Source organism: Parasteatoda tepidariorum, chromosome 7, assembly GCF_043381705.1.
Source record: "Parasteatoda tepidariorum isolate YZ-2023 chromosome 7, CAS_Ptep_4.0, whole genome shotgun sequence".
In the NCBI taxonomy this organism is placed as follows: Eukaryota; Metazoa; Arthropoda; class Arachnida; order Araneae; family Theridiidae; genus Parasteatoda; species Parasteatoda tepidariorum.
In genome coordinates this window covers 68,807,314-68,832,383 of record NC_092210.1, presented here as the reverse complement: position 1 = coordinate 68,832,383, position 25,070 = coordinate 68,807,314, and the positions used below count along the sequence as shown (strand labels likewise).

At 26.0% G+C, this 25,070-nt stretch overlaps 1 protein-coding gene across 1 annotated transcript in view; it reads right to left on the bottom strand.

Moving 5' to 3' along the window:
- LOC107447044 (uncharacterized protein MAL8P1.12) overlaps positions 1 to 25,070 on the bottom strand; it is a 111,485-nt gene that overhangs the window by 62,928 nt on the left and 23,487 nt on the right. The window contains exons 27-52 of the mRNA XM_071183802.1: positions 23,621 to 23,656; positions 21,904 to 21,939; positions 21,775 to 21,822; positions 20,180 to 20,215; positions 19,080 to 19,115; positions 18,940 to 18,987; positions 17,908 to 17,940; positions 17,377 to 17,412; positions 17,212 to 17,259; positions 15,913 to 15,945; positions 15,259 to 15,294; positions 15,093 to 15,140; positions 14,171 to 14,206; positions 11,388 to 11,423; positions 11,249 to 11,296; positions 10,310 to 10,345; positions 9,077 to 9,112; positions 5,532 to 5,567; positions 4,727 to 4,762; positions 4,564 to 4,611; positions 4,015 to 4,050; positions 3,565 to 3,600; positions 3,408 to 3,455; positions 1,387 to 1,422; positions 385 to 420; positions 254 to 301 (exon numbers count right to left, since the gene is read on the bottom strand). Of these exons, the coding sequence (XP_071039903.1) occupies positions 254 to 301; positions 385 to 420; positions 1,387 to 1,422; positions 3,408 to 3,455; positions 3,565 to 3,600; positions 4,015 to 4,050; positions 4,564 to 4,611; positions 4,727 to 4,762; positions 5,532 to 5,567; positions 9,077 to 9,112; positions 10,310 to 10,345; positions 11,249 to 11,296; positions 11,388 to 11,423; positions 14,171 to 14,206; positions 15,093 to 15,140; positions 15,259 to 15,294; positions 15,913 to 15,945; positions 17,212 to 17,259; positions 17,377 to 17,412; positions 17,908 to 17,940; positions 18,940 to 18,987; positions 19,080 to 19,115; positions 20,180 to 20,215; positions 21,775 to 21,822; positions 21,904 to 21,939; positions 23,621 to 23,656 (1,026 nt within the window). The remainder of the gene's footprint in view (positions 1 to 253; positions 302 to 384; positions 421 to 1,386; positions 1,423 to 3,407; positions 3,456 to 3,564; positions 3,601 to 4,014; positions 4,051 to 4,563; positions 4,612 to 4,726; positions 4,763 to 5,531; positions 5,568 to 9,076; positions 9,113 to 10,309; positions 10,346 to 11,248; positions 11,297 to 11,387; positions 11,424 to 14,170; positions 14,207 to 15,092; positions 15,141 to 15,258; positions 15,295 to 15,912; positions 15,946 to 17,211; positions 17,260 to 17,376; positions 17,413 to 17,907; positions 17,941 to 18,939; positions 18,988 to 19,079; positions 19,116 to 20,179; positions 20,216 to 21,774; positions 21,823 to 21,903; positions 21,940 to 23,620; positions 23,657 to 25,070) is intronic.

Here is a 25,070-nt window from a genome sequence, read left to right as displayed (position 1 = left end):
AAGGAATTTTGAAATTTTAGATAGTATTAATAAGTTTAAAACGAAAAAACTCAATTTTTCTGTAAATCTTAGCATTTCAATTATTTTAAAACCCCTAAATTAAGATAAATAAAAATATATTTTTCTTTACACAGCATTTAATTAAACATAACTACTCTAACCATATAAATGTCTATGGTAATAAATTCATAACTCTTAATTCTAAGTTAATTTGTGCACTTAATAAAGCCTAGAGTAGAGAACTAAGAGGTACCTTTTTCAATATTTTTCAATAACTTCTTCTTCTCAATTTCGTTTTCCACTTAAAAACAAAAGGAAATTTGCTAATGATTTCTGGACAGTTATAAAAGTAATATTTAAATTGTGCTTAATAATAACACTTACTTAAATTGTTAATTTTCATTAGGTGTAACTGAATAGCTAAAAGATAAACAAGACTTGTGATTAAGAAACAGACGCTTATAAATTATGCTTTAAAAGTTCAATTATTTATATAATGATTATCTATATTATAGCTCTAAAATATAATGTTGTAAACAAGGTTGAATTTTATTCTTTTTTTATTTATTTTTCTTTTGTTTGTGGAAATGGTAGGTAATGAAATATTCCATGTTTCAGTTGTGGCAAACATCAGCATGATATTATTTGAAGTTAAGGTAATCTTTCTGGATTTAAATTCGATCTTTAAATAATGACTACGTTCTTCTTTACTCAGTTCTGCATATATATATATATATATATATAGTTATATANTATATATATATATAAACAGACTATACGATGCACCGTAATTTATAATATAAATAATTTGAATTAAATAAATATTACGATAAATATTACTATACGATAAATATAAATATACTGGTAATAATGGATTTCACGGAAAAATCTATTTTACGAATCCTGCATTCAGAGTGCCAGTAATTTATCCGTAATTTTATGTAGAAGTAAAAAAGTGTGGATCACAAAACGATCCGAAATGAACTACGGAAGCACTTCAGAGGTTGGTGAATAACAACGAGGAGAGGCAACATTACTAGAAGATTTATTTATAAAAGCTCTAGGAATATATTAATTTATGAAGAATATATGTTATATATTCTACAAGAAATTTCACAAGTAGAAATATTTTCTTTTTCTTCTGTTTAATATCATAAAATAATAAGGACATTAATGCTCGTTCAGAAGCAGTAAACAATTGATAAACCATAGTTCTCAAAATATGGTATATAAAGCATTTAAAAATGTGGTTCAATATAACTATAATATTTTTAAGCAAGTTTATCTCACCTAAAGATTAAAATATTGAAATTAATTTTATAAGTCATCTATATATATTGCCCTAAAGCTATTATCTAAATGTTATATAAAATATTAATAACTTACTCTCCTTGGGTAGTTCTTTATTTTGGGATCCGAAAGCTGAAACGTAGGTGACATAATTAAGCCTTTAAAAGTTTAAAACATATTAAAACATAGAGTAGACATTATTTCATTTTCATTTGTCTAGTTAAAACGTAGTATTACATATTTAAATTCTGTTGGTGAGTTCCAAGCTAATATGATACTCCAACAATCCAGATGCTTACAGAAGAAGATACGTTTGTAAGTGCTGATTCTCCATATAAATTTTATTTTGTGAGAAATTGTACTAATAGAAGGTTTATTTTCCCACTTTATTCCGTGTTACTTAATTAATTTTCTCTGTTTGTGTACGTTTAAACTTTTACACGCTATCTATATACATGTATATTCCTCAATAATATCTTATTCTTTTACCTGATTTAATCTCGAATCTAAAGGAATGATCTTTCACAGAATAATCTTAAAGATGATGACTAAGAGAATGATCCAATAATAAGATTTTGACAATGTAGATTAAATGAAGGTACTGTGGAAATTATTTTTGTTTATGTTGAAGATTTGTTAGTTTTTGCCACCAACGAAGCTGTTTTCAATTATATCTGTGATAAACTTGCAAAGCATTTTCAAATGAAAGGACTGAGAATACTCTACTATTGCTTGGTCATTGAATTGAAACAACTGACAAAAGCACTGACTATCTTTCAAAGAATTACTCTCACTTTGAAGACATCTGAAAGAATTTCATCATTAAGGATATCAAACCTCTTTCTACTCCTATTGACAGCTGTTTTGAACTAACTAAATCAACTTGTCAAAAATTCATGAAAAAACAGAAATAACAAACAGCAGAAATGACCTATTTGGTATACTTATCGGATCACTCATGTATTTATCTATCGTTATTAGACCTGATATTAATTGCTTGGTAAATATCCTAAGCCACTTTAATAAATCCTCAGGCAAAATATGGTACGAGAATTCAATCAAAAACCTGGAATATTTAAAATTTAAATTCGAAGATAAATTTTAAAAGGATCTTGGAAATATCTTTTGGAATATATAGATCGTGCTTCTGATGTAAATGTTAGAAAAGCTTCCCCGGCTTTATTTTAAATATCCTGAAGATTCATAATCCTGGGAATCATAAAAACGAACAATTGTTTTTATGGCTAATCTGAGTTTCTAAAAACAAGATTTAATAACGATATATAATTTTCCCACTTGCCATAGTGGTCTTAAGTATAGATGGTGATTATCAATTTTCCAATTTAAAATATTTATCTTTCATACCAGGAACAAGCACATAGACAGTCTTGATCATAATATTGGCTGTAAATTATCATTTTTTTATTTTATACTTTCTGTATGATAGAGTAATATTTATTTTCATTAAATTTCAATTTTCGGAACGCATACATTTTGCTGAATAAGCACAAAGATGGGGTATTGTTGTTACTATATTCTTATTTCCACTCTGTTTCCCCTTTTCTTTATTTAATTATTATTTCTTGGTTGCGGAATTATGCATAACCGATATTGTATGCCTACAAGCATGCTCTTATAAGATATATTAATTTTTGTTATTGATTTCATTGCAGCAGATGCTTAATAGCTACTTGGGAAATGTGTGTTTTGTTCTGTTAGTGACATCTTACACTACGTTTATTTCGTTAAAGAATTTTATTCCTTATAACTTATTTCTCTGTAATAATAAGTTTTTAATTGTTACTTTTTCTGATAAAAACATTCTGATGCCCAGGAAATCTAATTCTTAATCATTAGAAATTCTTAAAGTTAAAAAAAATCTTTATATCTTGAGAGATGCCAGTTGTGTTACATTTAACAGATAAAAGGGAACTCCATAAATAGAAAATGATAAAACATTGACGTTTAAAATTTCAATACAGTTTTTTTTCTTTTAGTTTTGGGTTAAACAATTGACACCCATAGACTTAATTTCTATTCAAAGGACGTTGCACATTATGGGATATTTTTTTCATGAAAACCATAAGTATAGATTGATATCAAATGAAAAGATATACCTAAGGAGATATTTTTCAAAGGTTCCATTTTCGGCATTTCGTCTTTCACTTTAAATTGAAAGAAAATACAACAACAATTAATTTTCGATTTTTGAAAAAGTTTCTGTTTTGCACATTTTTAACATTGCATGTTAAATTAAATGACAAACGTACTTACTCATATTTAGAATTTCGTTCAGATGCAATTGAATAGCTAAAAAAGAAATGCACCGATTTTAAAAAAGAATATCAATAATTGTTATTTTCTCCAATTATTTAAATTTTCCATACATTAAGCTATATGCTAAATTGATTTATTTAGCAGGAACTAGTTGAGAAAATATCTTTTAAGTTGTTTTAAGAATTGGAAAATTGATTTTTGATTAATATTTACGAATTAAATTTCCTTTAAAGAGTATTAGTACTGAAATATAAGTAAAACGCTTAGAGATTTTCTGATTCCTTAAAATTTCAGATTCTAAATTGTTTATTAACTGTCAAAAATAACAATATTTTTGCTACAGAATTATAATTGTTTTGAAAATATTCCGCTAAATTTTCTGCACACATAAGCATTAAAAGATAAAATTTTAATACTAAAACTTTATTTGCAATTTTTATAACTTACTTTCCTTTGGTAATTCTTTTCTTTGTAATTTCATAGCTGAAATACAAATAACAACAATTAAAAAATGCGAATAAGTTAAAATTAATGATCACAAAAGGAGGTAGTAAAGTTACTACAGGAAAAAAAATACTATAAAAAATATTTATAAATTATTTATACAAAAAAGTGCAAATTAAATTTAAAAATAAATCCTTCACGATACACTATTTTGCACTAGGAACAATTTATACTCGGAGAAGTAATTAAAGTAATTTGATTGACAATAAGCAGTTTGCAATTATCATATTTCATGAAATTCTCTTTATAAATTATAAATTTTATTTTTAATGTTTTCTTTTTATTTAAATATAAAGATAAGCTCTACAACGATTTCTATTTTATAAAAGGAGTAGGAAAATTAGTTCGTTGCATTATATTCATTGTATTAAAAAAATTTTTGCGTTTCTATTTTTTAGACGTTAGAAACATTTCAAGCGATTATGTAGAAAAATTATGAAAAATATTTTTGGGAAGTTTCTATTTATATTTGCGAGTAATCTAATGACTTACCTATTGTAATATTTTTCAATAATTCCATTTTCTGAATTTCTTTATCAGCTTTAAAATTGAAAGCAGAAAAACAATGTAGGAATATATGATAATTTCAATTCATACAAAAATATTTTCTTAGGTTTCAAATATAAAATTTTAATGACTTAAAAAATCCACTTACTTAGATTTTTAATCTCATTTAGATGTAACTGAATAGCTAAAAAAGAATTATACAAATTGTATTTAAGATACAACGTAAGGATTTCTTGAGGTTAATAGCAAAAAATTATTTACGTAATCAATATTTAATCAGTTAATTCTATAATATAGAATCTTATGGGAAAAAATTAGTTACTCATGTTAAAATTACAATAACAAATTTTTTAATCGCAAATTATATTTTTTAAAAGAGTAAAATTTTAATATCTTAGAATCATTTCGAGCCTTTTTTCTTCTTAATGAAACCAAGTAAATTATTTCGAAACATTTTAATTCACGCATTACGAAAAATAAAACTTTTTCATAAATTTACTTATTGATCGTTTTATTATACAATTCAATAACTGGAATTATTAAGAAAAGATAAAATTTTTCTGATTTAAGGTCCGGTTTAATTTAACTATAACAAATATAATTTTTATAGCATAAATTATTCCAATTGAAGCAATGCTTAAGTTGAAATGCAAATTGGTTCAACGAAAATTACCTTCTTCAGAGAAGCATTTTAATCAGAATTTTGATACCTGGCCGGGGCTCTCTACATTGTTTTTTTGTATCTATCATTCAAAATTTATAGTTAATAAAAACATACTTCTTAAATAATAAAAAAAAGGAAGGAAGTTAAAAATTGAAAGAAGTAAAAAATTAAAATAACCACAAATATTAAATACCTGTGGATTTTCTATCGTGAATTACAGTTATAGTAAGAGTTACTTAGTTTCCTATAAAAATTAACTTAAAATAAGTTATAAATGTTCATGACTTACTTTCATTTGGTAATTCACCTTGTTTTAATTTCATGTCTGAAATAAAAACATTCCTAAACGTTATCGGTTTTGATTGATCAATGCATAAATAGATGGTTATAAGGCCTTTGAAATTTTTTAATTTTAATTAAAATGAATTTTTTATGCGATTAAATCTAATAAATGACTTTGATTTTAAGATTTTTGTCAGTAAAATTCAAATGCTTACATAATATGTACAGAGAACAATTTGGAACTGTTTTTAAACAAAAGAAAATTTTAAAAGGGAAAGAAATCTCTCGACAGTAAAAAAAGTGCTGTTGAGAATGTTTCGTATTCCTTATGCACGGTAAAAAAAATCTCGATTAAATTACAGTAAAGGGTATTAGCCTTCAGGGAGACGGTACATTTTGCTAAAACTCTCTTTTTACCGCAGCATGTTACAGAAAAAAATATGATATACAGTAATGTTTACAGTAATAACTACTTTAAAAACATCGTTATTAATTAAATACTATACATAAAATTATAATATTCTACTGTGATAACTGATTTTATGCTGAGTAATTTTCCATTATTTATACCGGTCGTTATTGAATCACGTGGTATTGAAAAAATTTATTCTTTTTATGGGCGAATTTTTTGTTACGTGTGTTACCCTTTATAATGCTAGATATTTGGAATTTGAAATATATTCGTATAATTCTGTGAAGTATAAATGTGTAAAACTAAGATAATTTTTTATAGAGAGATACGATATCAAAGCTATGTTTAGTGATTTTTAAAATTTTTTTCAACAGAAAAAACTTCCTTATTTGGGTGAAATTGGTGCGTTGCGTGTGTTAACTGAACGTTACGTGTGTTACCCTCTGTGAATAGTTCAACTGAAAAGTTATAAATGTTGCAGTAAAACATCTGTTTATTTTAAATTAACAGAAGAAAAACAATTTAATTGGCAAATGAAATAGTTAATGGCTTGGAATGAAAGTTGTACCCCTTCTTTCTTCTGCTTTAGAGAGTAAAACGTAGCAAATTATTTTCTCATCTATTTCCTCAAAATCATTTCTGTCTGGAAACATAAAATATGCATCTTTTAAAATAATTTTCTGCATATATTGTATTTTAAGTTTACAAGCATGTGCAATTGCGTCATTAATGTGGCCAAGGTAGAGCACATTTCGTCTTCAGTTATAGGAGCTCTACTGATTACAACGTATCAGGAGGGGACAGAAACTGACTATTCGTGTGCCATAATCTATGCATCTACGCATGTTATTCAAGTATCGAGATATTTGTGCATAGATTTTATACTTTGTATTACCGTTGAAATGGATTGCTTAATTAGATTGTTTACTGGATTCAATTAAAATCTTTATTTCATTTCGGATAATATGTAATACTGTTGTATTGGGCATGAGTTGATTGGTTAGCTTTGTAAACAACACTGTATAACTAATCAACTTTTCTTGTATAACAACACTATTGTTAAATTGATTTTGCCTTTTGCTTCGCTCTGAAGATTTTGTACTACATACCTACCTCATACAAAGCACTTCTGCCATGTTATATGATAAAGTATTTTCAAATGAATTTCTCTTTTATATTTTTATTGACAAAAGAGGAAATAATTCAACCATATTTATTTTTACATACTTAACTTGGCTGATCAATATATAATGTTTCTGTAATCTCATCTCCTGAAGTAGAATAATTTTGAACAGCTTTTGAAATAGTCTTAAAATAAAAGTGCAGACATTGTTTTACCGTCGTCTTTTGCATCGGATAATGTTGTAAATGAAAAACAAGTATCGTCTAAGAAAACAGCTTCTGTGAATAACGGAAAAGAGGTCAGATAGCATAATGCTGATTGAAATTCGTTTTGATATTCAAAATAATATGCCGTAACAAAGTCAACTTTAATTACTCTGATTTTAATGCTAGATATGTTCTTTTAGAAAGTATCGCCTCGGATTCTTTTAACCCTTACGTATTACTGAAAGTTAGTCCGATTTTCAAGAGTAATTTCAAGACATTCTTCTTGCACATTTGCCATCATATATTTTTTGATTGTGAGCTATTGTTATCTTTTTCCCATCATTACCGAACTATAATAAAAGATGGTTAGAAACCTATAACAAATAATGAGAAATTTTTGTAAGTATTACAAGCACCCTTCCAACAATTAGATCCAAGATTTCTGTCACTTCATTTACATGAATAATTTTACCATCACCATATATTTCCAGCCTTCCAGTAAAATAATAAAAATTTCATTATATTTGCATTGATTCTAAGTGGTACAGTAGCAATACATGTTTTGGTCATAAAGCACAAAATTTGGAAAATTTAACAATGTTCAGGATGCAACAGACAAAAAGCAGTAAAAGGTTCTCTTAGAAACATTGTTAGATAGTTCTTTTGTTTCATTGCCCCTTTTCCCCCTTAATAATCCAGACAACCAACTCTTGCTTCAATCTATATAGTATAAACCATCTCACTTCTGAAGAAAATTCATTTATTAATAATTAAGTTCCTCTGAAATACGAGTACTTAGTGGTGAACCTCTTACATCATTATCAATCTGTTTTAAAAGTTCAAGTCTAACTTTATTTCCTTATTTTTTTGCCTTTGAAGTGTAGAATTCTATGCTCTTTTCTTTTTTTTCTCCAGCCTCTTATTCTTTTAACTCAAGATAAGGACACTATTTTAAACTTATCCATTTTATAATAGTTTAGCAAATGCAGTCAAAATACTCTACTTAAACATAAACATATTACAAATAGAAGTTTAGGAAAACAATTTCCAATATTATGCTGTTTTTTTTATTAATGCTTATACCGACCTGATTTTACAAAAAAAAATCCTCAATCTTACAATTCCTTATTTTTGGTATTGAAGTTTAGCGGTGGTTATTAAAAATGTATGAACATGATTTCTATTTTTGATAGAAAATAAATAATAAATTAAGTGTATAAGTACCTCTAACACACATAACAGTAACACACTTAACTTTTCGTTACGTGTGTTACCTTGACTAAAATTAATTCTTAAATTTTAACTATTGGCAGTTTTAATTCGAGAATTATTTCAGTTGAATATCTTGACTTCTTAATTTATAAAACAAAAACTTTTTAAATTTTCTGTCTTACTAAAGTTTTTACAGAAAAAAATGCAAACTTTTGTTACGTGTGTTAATGGGAAATTAGATTATCTTGATTAATCAACCATTAATTTCTCAAAAAAATTTAGGCCAAACTGAAAAATTATATAAAACAATGATAAAAGAATAAAATAGTTATATATACTACTAAAATCTATTTTATTGCTCTTTAATATTTTAAGAACTCCATTAGAATATAACATAACGAAGTAGAGAACTCCTGTTAAAATTTAGAGTGTTCCTCCTTTTGTTGGAATTTAAATAAATATTTTTTATAATTCAAAATAGCATCTTTACTTAATAAATGCTTTTAAAAATTAAAATTATGTCTTTAAATTGAAATATAGTGCTCTTTTAAACCTTAATTTAAATTTTTAAGAGATGAAACTTAAAAAAAATTACTTACTTTGATTTTTCAATTTTTGAAGGTTCAACTGAATAACTAAAACAGAAAAAAAAGTTTTTTTTAATTCAAAATACAAAAATATCAGTAATTGTTTTTTACGCTTAAAAAGCTAAATAATTATCTTAAGTTTCAGTTGAGGAAAGATTTATAAGTTTACCAATGATTTTGCGACTTTGCGAAAATGTATACATTGTTTTGAATTTTATTTAATTTCAATAAAAGTTTTTGAATCTAATAAGGATTTTAATCCATAAACTGTTTTTAGATAGAATTTAAAATCGATAAATATTTAAGTTATTTTCGCATGTTGGTGATTATATAATAAATGTGTAGAAAATTACTTTTTGCTTATTTTAAATTGTTCTGATTTATAATAATTGCACAGTCACCAAAACGATAAGTAATCAAAATTTCACGCATGTTAATAATGACTAAAATCAGTACAAACTACTGTGCATTTTCTTATGCAATTTGTAATCTAACAACACAATATCATAAATAGGACCTTACAAATTGCGTAAAAATATGGAAAATATGGAAAGCAGCATAATTTGCAACTATTCACACAATCACCAAAATGCATATACTTTTAATTTTTAGCAAATTTATCCTTGACTATCTTCCCTTCATCTTGTGGGGACGGAGTTATGGACTGTGCCAACCTTCATCCATCAAACAAACATATACAGCTCAAAACACTTTTTATTAAAAATAAAATATATATTATTGATTTATTTTAATGCTTCATATATTTTATTTAGGTTAAAAAAAGTCCAAATACTTCATTTAATTGTTCAGCTACGTTCGAAATGAAAAGTATAGTTCCTTCCATGAATTGTTTCAGTCTTTAGTGTATCTTTGTAGAAAATGTTTGCTGTCTTATTCCTCACAGCAAGCAACGAAAAATTTAAAAATGCTGAAAAAAACGGGAATAATAATTTACTATCTATAAAGTTAACCAATCATAAATTTAAATTTCAGCAATGTCTTAAATCTTGAATATGGAAGTCAGGTAAATTTTTAAAGCTCTACTGTGTTAGTTGAAACATTGTTTTAAAATATAAAAAGGCTCCAAAATAATTTTTTTGTGTTTCATTTATCTCATTTGTTATCCTCATCTCGTCCGTAAAAATTTTAAAAATTGCCACGTCTTTGTAACATGAATGTATAAATATTTTCGTGTAATTTATACCCATTAAATTAAAAATTATGCTGAGAAAATTCATGACTTACTTTCATTTGGTAATTCATCTTGTTGCAGATGCAAAGCTGTAACACAAATAACACTAATTTAATCGCGCATTTGATAAAAGCGTCTTATTACGTAGAGAATGGTAAAACCCAATAATTTTAGCGGGTTTACTATTTTTTAAATTAAAACATTTTATATGGACTAAAATTAGCTGAATTTCAATCGTGAAACATAAAAAAAAATCATTGAAGAATGTAACATATACGTAATCAAATAATTTTATTAGTTTGTTGTTACTCCCTATATATTCAAAATTGTCTTAATTCTGATATTCTTAGTTAGAGCGCGTCCTAAAATGAGCGTAGTAGGGAAATATACAGGATCTGTTTGACCTTATTTTCTCTCTTTTTCGTTTTTTTTTCAAATTTTCTTTAACAAAATTTAAAGAAAATTTAAATTTTTTTTCTAATGCATACCTGGAGAATGACTTACGTCATACGGTCACCTGAAGGGAAGATTTGTTGGCCACTCTTTCCGGGGCACCATATTAGGTGGGCCAATGTTGCTCCCACAGTAAGGATAGGTAGTAACAGAGAGAGAAAGAACTTCCATACCTTGCCCGGGATTTGAACCCAGAACTTTTCTGATGCAAGTTACCTAACCCCTACACAGGCCGATCTGCAGAAAATTTAAAATCAACAAACGGAAGGCACAAAAATAAAAATCGATCTCTTTTTTTTTAAAAAAAAAAAGAAGAATACATCTTTAAGTAACCCGTCATTATGCCATTGAAATAAATTTAAAATAAACACGATTAATTAAACACATTATCCTTATCGAATATGTTAAATAACGCTAATGGTCTATTTAAAAAAAATCCTATTACCATGCAATTTAAAATTTTCTTTTGTTACGTAGTAAAAACTTTTACAAAAATAAAACCTATAAATATAAATTTTCAATATGATTTTTTGTCATACCTTTTGTTATATTTTTCAGAAGTTCAATTCTTTTCATTTCCGCTTCCGCTTTCAAAACAGAAAAAAAATTAAAATATCCGTTGATTTGAAGATTATTAGTGAGATTAGACAAATATAAAGAATGGCAAAATTTACTTACTTAGTTTTTTTAAGTTTTGTAGGTTTAACTGAATAACTAAAAAGAAAAAAAAATCTCCTTATAGCGGTTAATGCAGACCTTGACCTCATATTAAATGCATGAATATTAAATTCTACTGCGAACTATTTTGGGCTGTCTAATTCCATAATATTGCAGTAGCTAAATGAGTGCATACAGTTTACGTCCTTAAATCTAAAAAAAAAATGCGCCTACTAGAGTAAATAAATTTAATTTAAGCATTATCTGATTTTGAAAGAGATTTCTCAGAATTACTTTAATATGTATTATATATAAAGATTACAGTAGTTTAAAATAATAACTTAAAAATAAATGGTGTTGCCTGATACTTGGGGTGAAGTAATTAGAAACATAACGAATTTTATTAATTGATATTGCCTAGATAAATTGATATGAATAGATCTTGCCTAAACAAATGTATATAAATAGATATAGCCTAGTAGAATACACTTAAAATGATATTGTCCTTAATAGATATTGTGAAAATGCTTATCTGATTTGAAATGATAAAAGATTTTCGTTCTTGCAATATACTACTTTTGAACAGGGACTAGAAGTACTATAGGGAAAAAAATATTTGTTCTGCATGTTTACTGATCTGGTCACAAATATCTAAATAATATAAAACAACTCTATTTTTTTTTAAATTTTCATTAACATATATTTTTTTAGTCTCTGAAGATTAATTTCAATTATAGTAAAAATGAAATGTGTTAAAAAGTTTACTAAGCAAATATAAATTAATTAAATGCATTGCATTCATTTAATTTTTTAAGTAAATTGAAACATGATGAATTAATCTTAAGCATTGTGACCTTTTTTTCCAAATTTAAAATTATAATTATATGATTATATTCATGTTTAGAATGAAATTTTAAATAGTTTCTTCAAAAAGGTTAATTCTTTAAGAAGAGTTAAAATTTAAAATTTAAATAGAAATAAAAATTAAAGCTAAAAACGTTATGAGAAAGTATCTACATCATTTCTGTTGAATATGAAATTGATGAAAAAGACTGAAATATGAGTTTAAAAGAATCTAAATATGACTGAAATATGAGTTTAAATATTAAATCCTGATATTTAATAGAACTCCGAGAAAAATATATTTAATTTTATAACCAGCTGACTCAATTTTAGGCTTCCGACTACTAGTGTTCAACTCCGTAGGCTTGTATTTTTGAACCAAATCCAAAAGACAAGGGAGCTTCTGGATCAAAGTATAGTATTGAGAAAAAATTTGCCTTCACGGAGGATATTTTGATGGAACTATTCCGCATTTGCATTACGTGCAGGGCAAAACCATGGAAACCTCCCACGGTTACCCTGATTGCAAGGTGACTCTAACCCATAATATTTCTACCACTGAGGATATTTTAAGTCAGCACTGTAATTGGTGCGAACCGGGTGCAGAATTTGTATTGATTAACCCCATAGTAAGGCGAACACTCTATCCCCTGAGTCATCATGTCTCGAGATAAAAGTATTGTACTACTAAAGATAAAAGTATTGTACTCGAGATAGAAGTATTGTTTACAGAATATAGCAAAAATCACCATGTTTCTGGCTTCCTAGGGATATCAAAAGGCTCCGTAATTTTAACGGAAGCGCTTTGGTAATGATTTCAGTAAAATTAACAATAAAAAATACATACATAATATGTGACAAAATGCATAATTCTTTTATGATATTTTAGAGCATGGCATAAAAACCATTTATTTGTTTAAATTTACTTTTCACGCTTGTATTAAATGTGTGGTCATGAGAACTATAATTCAGAAAAGCATAATTTAAGGTAAATAATTGCCATAAGAACAGAACAATTTCCAAATGAATAGTTTAAACAGCATATATATTGGATTTATAACCAGAATTATTTTTCTTTTATCATATATGTCATTACCATACAGTGCGATAATTTTCCTAGAACTTTTTCTCGAGATTTTCTCTGTAGGAATCATAAAAGTAGGAATCATAAAAGTAGAAATCATAAAGTAGGAATCATTTCTTTCTTTAGGGATCCGTTGTTATTCCGCAATTATAGTTTCAATAATCGTACATTTTTAGTAATTGTTCAACTAAAATTCCTGGATTTCTAAAGAAGTAGAGTGAAATAGTTTTAACCTTTGTTCTCAAATTATTGTTTAATTTTCTCCAATTAAATGTGATTAAATAAAATTCCATAAAATTGTGTATCAAATTTATGATTATGTGTTTTTACAAGGCACTCATAAGTAAATATAGAAACCGTTGATTTTTTTTGATTTTTATGATTTTGTGTCATCATAGAATTAAAAAAAAGTGTTTCATAAATTACTGGCCTTCATGGAATCGTAGAAATTTTTCACAAAATCAATTTTATTTTTTTAAGTGAAATAAGATGTAAATTTGAATTTGTTTTCGGTTAAATGTACAAGTAGTAGTTTTTAATAAATGTTTCATGATTTTATTTGTAAACAGGATACGATAAGTATGAGCAAAATTAAACGATAAAAGTCAATCAAATTTGCATAACTTAAGATAAAGCGAACTATGAACGTTCTTCATATCTTTTTTATAAATAAAGTTTAATAAAAAAAATACGGACAACAAATCAGGCAAAAAATTTAGATAAAATAAGGGACAATTGGACAAATAATAATTTTCGAAATTTTCTTTTTTATTAATCGAGTCAATACTGTTATAATTTTTTTTTAAATGCGTATGAATGTTTAAATATTTATTATAGCTATATATTATTCAATTTTTTATTAATGTAAGTTACTTACTCTCATTTGGTAATTTTTTTCGTTGTAATTGCATAGCTGAAATTCAAACAATAAAAATTTAAAATTCTCAATGTTAAAAAGTTGTTAGTGACATAAGGCAAATGATAACTGATTTAAATTTTGATAATTTAACTAATATTTGATTAAGAAGTTTGTTTTAAAATAAATAAAAATACATCAAGCTAGAAAAATTACACTCTTTCTTGCTTTTTAAAGTTTGGCCAATTTCTAATTTGCTTAGAGGCATTAAGTGTTTTATTTTCTTCTGACCAGTACAAGATATTATAGAATCATTTTATTGCAAAATATTTTATGCATAAGAAAAATAATAAATAGTAAAAAGAAACAACATACGAAAACAATAAATAAGTTAATAAAATCATGTTATTTTATTTGGATGGAAAATGAATAAAAAGTAATTTAACGTTCCTGCATCAACTTCCCTTTAACTTTTATCCTAACCTTTTTTTTTTCGCTTCAGTTTGAAATTTTTTTTTCTTTGTCAGCTCGTATGAAGATGTGAAGTACCGTATTTTGTACTCCTTTCGATGGAATTCATATTTTTTTCCTTAACAAAACGCTATTATCATTAATCACACAGTTAAGTATGATTTCATTAATGCCAGTATAAATTGTTTTTAACGCTTTCAAATTTTTCGAAAGTGCACTCAAATTGATGAAAATTAAGAAATATTTGATAAAGGTATTGTTAATTTCATACACACTCTATTAAAAAATATTATCATGTATTATTAATAAAGGTTGATAAAAATTAGTCCTTATATTTTTTATTTTTTGTGTTATTTTTTTTTAAATAAACTATCGTGCGAAGTTACAAAACGTTTATTCAAAAATAGTGAAAAAGAAAAGTTTTTATGAGGAAATTTTTAATGTATTTTATTTAATGGTAACACATACATACCTTTTATAATTTTTTTTAGTAATTTCATCTTTTTCATTTCAGCATTCACTTTAAAGAAAAATCTAATGTTAATCATTGTTTAGTTAAGAATTTCTAATATCCTTCGTCATAAAAATGTATCGAGAATAAGATAGAGGAAACTTAGAAAAGGCAAAAATATACTTACTTAGATTTTTCATCTTCTGTAGGTTTAATTGAATAACTAAAAGGGATAGAAAAAATAGCAGACTATTATTTTTTATTAGAAAAAAAGGAATAAAATGTCACTAAGCTATATTACATCTAAAAACTTTATTAGTAGTAAACTATTTTTAATGTTTCTTATCCTTAATTTGTTTTGTGGCAGTATTTTTTATAGTGGAATAGCCTTTTAAATTATTTCTTAATGGAATTAGAATAGTTTTCAAATGCACGCAATAAATTAAATTCATTTTACTAAGATATTTAAAATTAGGATACACCGTCGCGAAGCACTGAAATTAATATATTTGACAATGTTTTTCAATTAAAAGTGAATTTAAAAGTTGAATTAAAACCTGGCTGCTAAATGAATAACAATTTGGTTACTGTGAATAAATTTTGGTTTGAAATATATGCTCAGTAAGCAATATATAAATGAGTAAGCCAGAAATTCATATTCGTAAGAAGTTATAATGTTTGAAATGCTGAAAAAAATTTTTTTTGATAACATTTTGTATACAACCTAATGATACCTAATTTTTTTCTCCAAATTACAATTTGAATTTATATTATTTTATCAAAATACGATATCAACAAATATTCATTACCCAAAAATTTGTTTGTGGTAGTCTGTACTTACCTTCATTCGGTAAATGTTTACTCAAATGAATTGCTAAAATCGAAAAAATAATCATTAAAAAAATAATTATTTTTGAAAGTGAAAAAATAAATTAAAAAATTAAATATTTTATAGGGGTATAAATTTTAAATTTCAAAATCAATTTTCGTTGAAATATCCCTTTTCTTTAAATTTTATTTTAAAAATATTTCTTCTGGTGTTTCTAACGAATTTTACTGAATTTATTATGAAGTCCTTAAGCTATTGGCTACCTAAATCTACATTAGCGCAAATCACATTTAACAAAATAGAAAAATAATAGAAAAATGATATTAAAATAATTTAAATGAAAAATTGAGAAGAAAAATCATTTGGAAACCTTCTTGTTTAGAATGTATGTTATTTAATGTTTTTTCAATACTAAATACAATTCGTAATTATAGCGATACATTATTTTAAAATAAAATTGTTGCAGGTGTGAACATTTTTAAGTTTCAGCTTCTTCTTGTATAATTAAAATTAAATTTGGTTGACTTTTTCCTCTCATATTTTATTTTCAATATTTTTATGTTGTAATTTACCTATCCGTGAAATACATTTTAAAGTCTTTCAGGACGCTTAACACTTTTTAGAAATACTTTCGAGTAAGAATTTCAAAACATATTTTATCACTATACAAATTTTTGAATATAAGTAGAGGAGAAACAAGAGTGTTTAAGTGTTTAAGACCTTTAAACATTTGTGATAATACGATACAATAGCAATACACAAGAAAGACGGTTAAATAAAGCTGCTTAAATCAACATCACTTTTCATTAATTTTCACGCTAAAATAGTCTGATGCACTTCCCTTAGTGCTTTTTTATTAGTTAAATTAATTTGACATTATGAATTTATAATAACATCGATATACCTCCAAAAAGGGTGACTAGATTATCGAATTACCTGACAACGAAGTCTAAAAATTAAACCTTAAAATGTGTTAAAAATACCTACTAGGTTTTTAACTAAGTCTAGTGTTAACATTTTTACTTATTAAAAGAATAATTAATAACTTATTAACTTGCTGAATAATTGAAAACTTGTTGAACACAGTTGTTTTTGGTAGTTGGGTAGTTACCTGCATATGCTGCCTAACAATTTAAAAAAATCTAAGTTAAACATTTTTCTGCAGCAGAAAAAATAGACTAAAAAACAAAAGAAAAAGATCAAAATACAGAAATGGTAGTTATAGACTATAGTACTGGTAAAAAATTTTTAGTTGTTAGTATTTCGCCATTTAAAAAAAATACGTATTTTTTATTAATTAATAAATCTTACCTTTTGTAATATTTTTAAGCAACTCCATTTTCTTAATTTCACCTTGGGCTATAAGGAGAACAAAATAAAAAAAATAATCATGAATAGTTCAAAATTTTCAAATAAAGTTTAGGAAAAAGAAGTTAATGAAACATTTTATCGAATTTTATACTAAAATATACGTACTTAGGTTATCCCTATTCTGGAGATTTAGTTGAATAACTAAAATAGATGTAATAATTTTTTTACTTGTAATTATAAAACAAAAAATAATCACGTTCTTAAGTAAGTTAATGTTTTTAAATCTGTATAATATATGCTAGTTATCTGACTGGGATAATCCCATAATTAAGTAATATTATGCTATAAAATAATGTACTTTTTTATCTAAGCTTATAGAACACAGAAATATTTTGATGCACTAAAATATTTAATACGAAGCAAGTGAACCAACTTTTATATTCAAGTTTATAGGAAGGAAAAAATTGTAAAAAAATCTATTGGTTGTATAATTTACATTTGGAATGTAGTTTAGTTTTAATCAATCCATGTGGGAACTGTAAAAATTGTAAATTAAGTTTTAAATGAAGTTAAAAATTTCTGAATTAAACAAAAGTTCATTGTTAAGCAGTCTGGCAACTAATATTTTAAATCTTAACTTATTTTATAAAAGTTAATTGTATAAATGTATAATTTATGACATAATTTATATCTTACTCTCATTTGGTAATTCATCTAGCAGTTGCATAGCTAAAATACAAACAAAATTAAAAAAATTTATGTATATTTCATTACTTCACAGAAAAGAATCAAGCATTACCACATTTTTATTCAGCCAATATTCCACCTGTTTAATGGATTTAAAAACGTATTATGTTTCTCCTACAAGCACGACCCCAAAAGAGAATTTTTTTTTAAATTTAAAACTTAGATAATGGATTTGAAACCATCATAAAAACTTTTATTTCCCTACTTTAAAGTTCGATTCTATTAAACTTTTATATAAGAAAATCTCCATAAAAAACTTGTATCGGGACTCTCATTTAAAATTACAGAAACTTAAAAATTTCAGATTTTGCAAAGATATTAACAAGAAAGTCAGTTTTTTACAATAAAATAGAAACCTAACAATAAAAATAAAATAACTCTCCGGCTCTTAGACATTAAAATAATTTACAGTTTTAAAATTACCGAGGACATTAGAATGGATTCCGAGCTTTTACTAAGATGCGATCAGAGAAAGCGAAAATCTATCAGGTCACCCAGCAATATGATTTTACCCTGAATATTGCATCCCTGCGAAAGCCCTGGTAGGTGAAAAATCTACCAATTACATCGAATGTGTGAATCAAGTAAAAAAATCTATTGGTAACAATAGATATTTTCCGTAACTCTTATAATGAGGCCTATCTGAGTTCAGACAAAAGCATACGTAATTTGATTGTAAATCTTTTTTTCGCTCTGTATTTTTACCATAATAAACCAAAGTTCGTGTCAATAATCCAATAACAAAGACATCAAACTCTGAAAAAATTAATTTTATTCAGCAATACTGATGTCCAGTTACGAAACTAAAAATAAAAGTTTTAAAAATACGCATGTTTACTGCATGCATTTTACAACGCACACCTCTTACATGTTTACGGTATAAATTTATCCTTATTTCTCCAACCTGGTATTGAAATACTAAAGTATACTTTTAGAACACGCATTTTGCAGTGAAGTTCAAAGCCCCAACTCTCAGCTTACCTAATGTGATGTTTTTCAACAATTCCATTTTCTTAGTTTCGGCCATCGCTGTTAAGAAAGAGTTTTTCAAATAAAACAGTTGAGAAACGAATAATAAAACACAAAAAAAAAATATTTAATTAAATTTGAATTAAACTTACTTATATTTTTCATTTTTGGCAAATTTAACTTGATAACTAAAATAGGAAAAGAAAAAAAAATATTTTTCGATTCACAAAAATATCATTGATACGTTAAATAACAGTACTATTTGTATAAAACTTTTTTGAAGTTGTCAGTTTTATGATATAACTAAACGGAAAAGGCACGGGTTTCAAAGCAGACAAAATGGCCTCTAGATTGTTACACTTTTGCATATCTATCATAAATATGCATTGAAACCCAATCATGGTAATGACCTAGATACTAGATACCGAGGAAGTTAAATAAATTTCAATAATGTTTGCGTGTCTTATTTTATATGTATGAGAAATAAATTCTTATTTTTTAAACTATGTTCAACATCATAATTAAGTACTTTCGACCAATTTGATAAGTTTGATAATGTATTTAAGCAGCACTAATGCGGCTTGCGTTATCCGGTAGAAGCAACATGACATTTCTTTAATTATCATGAAATGGAGCTCATTCGCTATGCAGATTTGTAAGAATCTAAGAACAAAAAAATACCGAAAATTAATTTAAAATTTTAGTATTATTGGTGAAAATAAGCAATGGATCTAATAACAAATTATGCTGCGCAGTTATCGTATGCCAAATAATCTCTTATTATACAATAAGAATTATTATTTACTTTATTTTCTAAAAAAATACTTAAATTAGTAGTAAAAAAACTTTAAACTTATTTTTAACGTGTATTACTTTAACTTGAGTTGTCTAAATGCTCGCTTTTATACAGTGAGGCTTGTATATTTGTATGCAAGTATTGTTTTTTTAAAAAACAAGTAACTGACTTGAGCAGCCATTGGTGCACTCATCATTAATCTATATTTTACGAACATTTATTTTCAATTAAAAAATAAACTGACATTTGATTTATTGGAATGACATTTTGTTTATAATTTACATTTGATTGAGTATTTAATACATTTGACAGTGAGAAATAATAGTTAAATGAATTTAAATTAATTAAAAAATAATTGAGCGTATTTTTTATACCTTCAAATTAGAATTTAATGTTTGCTATACCTCCTAACTATGTTAACGTAAACTGAGATTTTACAGAATATTTATTACTTACCCTCATTGGGTAATTCTTCGCGATGTAACTGCATAGCTAAAATAAAAGTGACATTAATTAAAAATTCTCTTTTCAAATCTGCTTATTATGCTTAGCAATGTCTTATCGAACAGCAATATAAAATAAACAATTTTTTTCAGTAGTTGTTTTCGGATACAGACTTTATAAATATAGTCTTTTTCAAGGAATAAAATCTAAAACATTATAGTATCTGCTATATTAATTACAGAAAGTTTAGTTTATTCAGTTTCACGTGTAAGAAAAAAGCGCTTTAGATAAACGTTTTGAAATGTGGAATTTTAGCTGCAGATTCATTTCATCTGAAACTACTTCAAAGAGGGAAAGCAGAAAATGTTGAGACATGTTGAAGCAAGAAAATTTAAACTTTTATTGCTCAAATAGAAGGTATGAATATCTAGACATTTGAAACGAATGATCCCAGGAGAAAAGTGGATATTTCACGAAGAACTTCTCTTTCATAATTAACTTTATTAGGCAAATGAAGATCATAATGAAGTCAAGGCATGTAGGCTAATTACGATGAAGGTATCAGCCATGCACAGTCACAAAATAACTGCATCAGATATTCTATAGTTGTCGTGTCGTCTCTTATTGCGAAGACAAGAGTCGTCTGTTTAGATTGGGCTATTAGAATATAGAATTTTTTCTTTTATTCAAAAGTTTCGATAATACTAATGTCTATGTAAACAATTCCATGGGAATCATTGATGAAACGGATTGGGTAACATTAAGAAAACGACTGTACTAAGAAACGAATGGCAAACTTTAATTTAAAAATTTAATCAATTAGGAAGTATAGTTCTTCAATGAATATGCTTTGCAAAATTTTATACTTATATTTTTTGGGGGGACGATTTTGTTCTTAAATGCTTCTACAGTTAATAATAATAATGATTAAAAAATCTTTAACGTTCTTTACTCTAGTCTAGACAACGTTTTAAAGCATATAAATGAGATTTCATGAAATAATTAACTTCAGTGAATATAATTTGTTTAGAAAAGAAAACCATACAGTTGTATAGGTTGAACAGTGTGTAGAAAAATTTGAAAAGTAGCAGAAAAAAATCAAGGAATCAAAATGGTTCATTCAATTATATAATATTTACAATAATAATTTTTCAAATTAACAATAATTTTTAAACTATGTCTGAATTTAAATTAAACATCAGAATTCCTGAAATCAAAGTGAAGTTAAAACCTGAAACCGTTGCTGCCTGTTTAGCAAACATTTGTAATCATTTTTAATTACTTTAAAAAATGAATAATGCTGAAATAATTTATACCAAAAAGTTGGTGTCATTTTTAAGGATATAAAAGTTATACAGTTAAAATGAAGCATGTTTAGAAACAGCTTATATGTTAATACAGTTCCTGTTTTTTTCTATCAGTGAACCAATACATTATAAAAACTGGAAAGAAAAACATTTTACGGATAATTTCTAGACATTTCTGTTTTTAAGAACCCTAATAGAAAAGTAAGTTTTATTTAAAAAAAAAGAAACACATAAAAATAAATCAGAAAGTTAAACGAGAAGCTTAAACACAGAAATGTCCAAAATAAGTATTTATCTTACCAAGGGTAATATTGTTTAGCAATTCCATTTTTTTCATTTCAGCTTCCGCTGTAAAGAAAGAATTTATTTATTTAAAAAAAGCAGTTTATTTCTACTTAAAGAATTAATTACGAGGTTTGATGCACATACTTAGATTCCTCATTTTTTCTAGGTTTAACTGGATAACTAAAAGAGAAATATATATANTGAAACACCACCATTGACGATCTTTTCTGTTTCTTTGCTATATATATATATATATATATATATATAGCAAAGAAACAGAAAAGATCGTCAATGGTGGTGTTTCAAAAGTTACGTAAAGCCGTATTGAACATAATAGAATCATGTAGAAGTTATAATTAAAAGACCCATATGCATTTTCTGAATATTTTGTACAAATGGATCATTGCTTTCCAGATATTAATTTTAAAATACAATTCGATAAAAAACAAGGTTATTTCTAAATAATTTGAAAGATTGTTGAGCTTCTTGATTTATTCAAAAATTGATTATAAATTAAATACAATTTCCTTATTTCTATATTTATTTTTTCAGTTAGGAAAATTTCTTAGGTGACCTTTAGCCAATATTTTAAATATCACTTAAGTTCTAATAATAATGTAAGGTATTTCAGGATTGATTAACGTGTTTCATTATTTTAAGACCTCTATCAATGCAAGAACATGCACTTTAGAGGATATTTTAATTGTCGTAAAGCTTGAGTCTGCAATTATACTCTATGTTAAAATGTACAATTTTTTTCTAAACTCTGTAATTTAAAAGAAAAAAAATATTGACTCAAGTTGTAGCTCATTATTAGGTAAATAAATATATAATAAAAATTAGATGTTGTGCGTATGCTGCTTGGGACGCCCAGTGACTGAGCGGTAGCGCTTCGTTCTGTCGTGCCACAGGTACCTGGTTCGATCCTCGGGCCGGGCAAGGTTGACTCAGCCTTTTATCCTTTCAGTGGGTCGATAAATGAGTACCAAGCATGCTTGGGAACTAAACACTGGGGGTTCTGCGTTCGGTTGACCACCTGACAGGAACATGTGCTCCTGCATCAAGAAAAGTGAGATGGGCACAGTAGGCCTTGGTCGTTTAGTTTAGTATGTTGCTTGGAGGAAATAACAGAAAACTAGCCTAAACCAACATATACTGCTCAAAACATTCTTAATTAAAATAAAAAAATTTTTTATTTATTTATTTACTTATTTATTATTTTTATAATGTTTTAGAAAATTTATTTACGTTAAAAAATTTAAAATGCTTTATTTAATTATGGAAGTTCAGTTATGTTCAAAACGAGAAGTTTAGTGTCTTCTTTTGATTTGTTTGTTCGTTTGATTTGTTACTTCCTTTGATTGCCTGTAGTGGAGAAAAAAGTTTAGCAATATTAACATCTATAGTTTCGTGGAAAAATTTTGCTGCCTTATTCTTTACAGCAGACGACAATAACTTAAAATATTAAAGAAAATGAAATAAAAATTAATTATTGTTCTTATTGGATTTCAAATTCAAAGTACGAGTTTGTTTAATTAAGTTATGTAACGCATTTATTCGCAATAAATTCTCAAGTTTCATAAAGTTTCATTGAAACACGCACAACCATCTTAAAAATATGAGTTCGAAAACTTATCTAAAACATGACATGAAAATAGACAATCAAACTCAAAGCATGATTTAAATTTGCTCAACGAAATGACTTTATTTACATCAGTGACTTGAGTAACTACGAAATGCGGTGCAAATAACAGTCACAACAAAATTTAATTTCTAATAAAAAAGTTAGTAAAATATATTATGTTCTATTTTACATTATCTAAATTTATTATGTACAAATGTTTTAAAAAATCTTATTTACCCTCATTTGGAAGTTCATCTTGGTGCAATTGCATAGCTGAAATAAAATAATAAACAACAATATTAATTGAAATTTCTTGTGTTTCGTCTTTTTATAACACGTATAAGTGCATTATGATTTTAACAAGATAGTTTATAATGGTTTTTTGAATAGTATGCATAAAAAAACGTGTATGTTAAAAGAGTTATTATTGGATGCAGAGTTTTAGCTGCACGGAAAAGAAAAAAATATTTACCGAGACATGTGGATTATTAATATGTTTGGCCTTTTAGGTATACAATTTCTCAACTTTTCAATAAGATACAACTTTGATACTCAAAAATAAATTAATTTGAACTGAAACACTCGTATAATACAGGCAATAAAATGAAATAAATATCTGACAGAACTGATTTCTAATTAAGGGAAAGTTGATATCTAAGAGCCATTTCAATTTTAATAATGTATTGTGGCATTACATTTGGTAATTTTATAGTTTTGAACCGGGTAATGATAATGATGATAATGATTAGTATTATAATAATTATTACTATATTCTTAGACATATTTTATAATTTTAAACTGTTAAATATGTTTTAGAAAAATTAAAATGAGTGTCATTTGATCACCTTTATTACAACCATTAAACCATTGCTTTTCACTCTATGGGCTGGTAGCTATTTTGTTTTTTAATAAATTATCATAGCAATGCAAATCAGTTAATTATTTAAAATGGTGATGAAGATGATTTGTAAAAATATAATGGTGTTTACAAGTTATTTAAATATATCTTAAATATATTGAAAACATTTTATGTTGAAGAGTTTCAATCTAGACGAAATACATTAGATAATTTTCGAATTTTATCTGATTATAAGCTAAAATGTCTCTCTGAAAATACAATACAGGATTTTATGATCAGCGTCAGTATATATAGAGTAAATTAGATATTTATTTAACTACAAACTAACATAAACAACAGAAAACACCGTAAAATGTTTTATGATGAACAGTTTCAATCTAGAATTCAATCAAGTAGGAACCTATTTATAAAAACTGAGGCTAATTTTTTGATTTAACTACAAACTAACATAAACAACAGAAAACACCGTAAAATGTTTTATGATGAACAGTTTCAATCTAGAATTCAATCAAGAAGGAACCTATTTATAAAAACTGAGGCTAATTTTTTGAAGTCAGCTGGAAGTCGATATGTCATATGTCCATTAATTCGGTTATAACTAAGTATACAGGTATTGGTAACATGACAAAGTAACTCTGATTTAACACACTTTTAAGTAATATCAGTAGCAACTAAAGCACTCTTCACGTCTCACATCACTCTTCACTTTCATATAAATTGTTCTATAATTAATTTATATAAAAAAATAAGAAAAATGTGCAAAATTGGTAAATTCTTGTACTATATCAATTTACTTGAAAGTGAAATAATTCACAATCAAAATGGTGA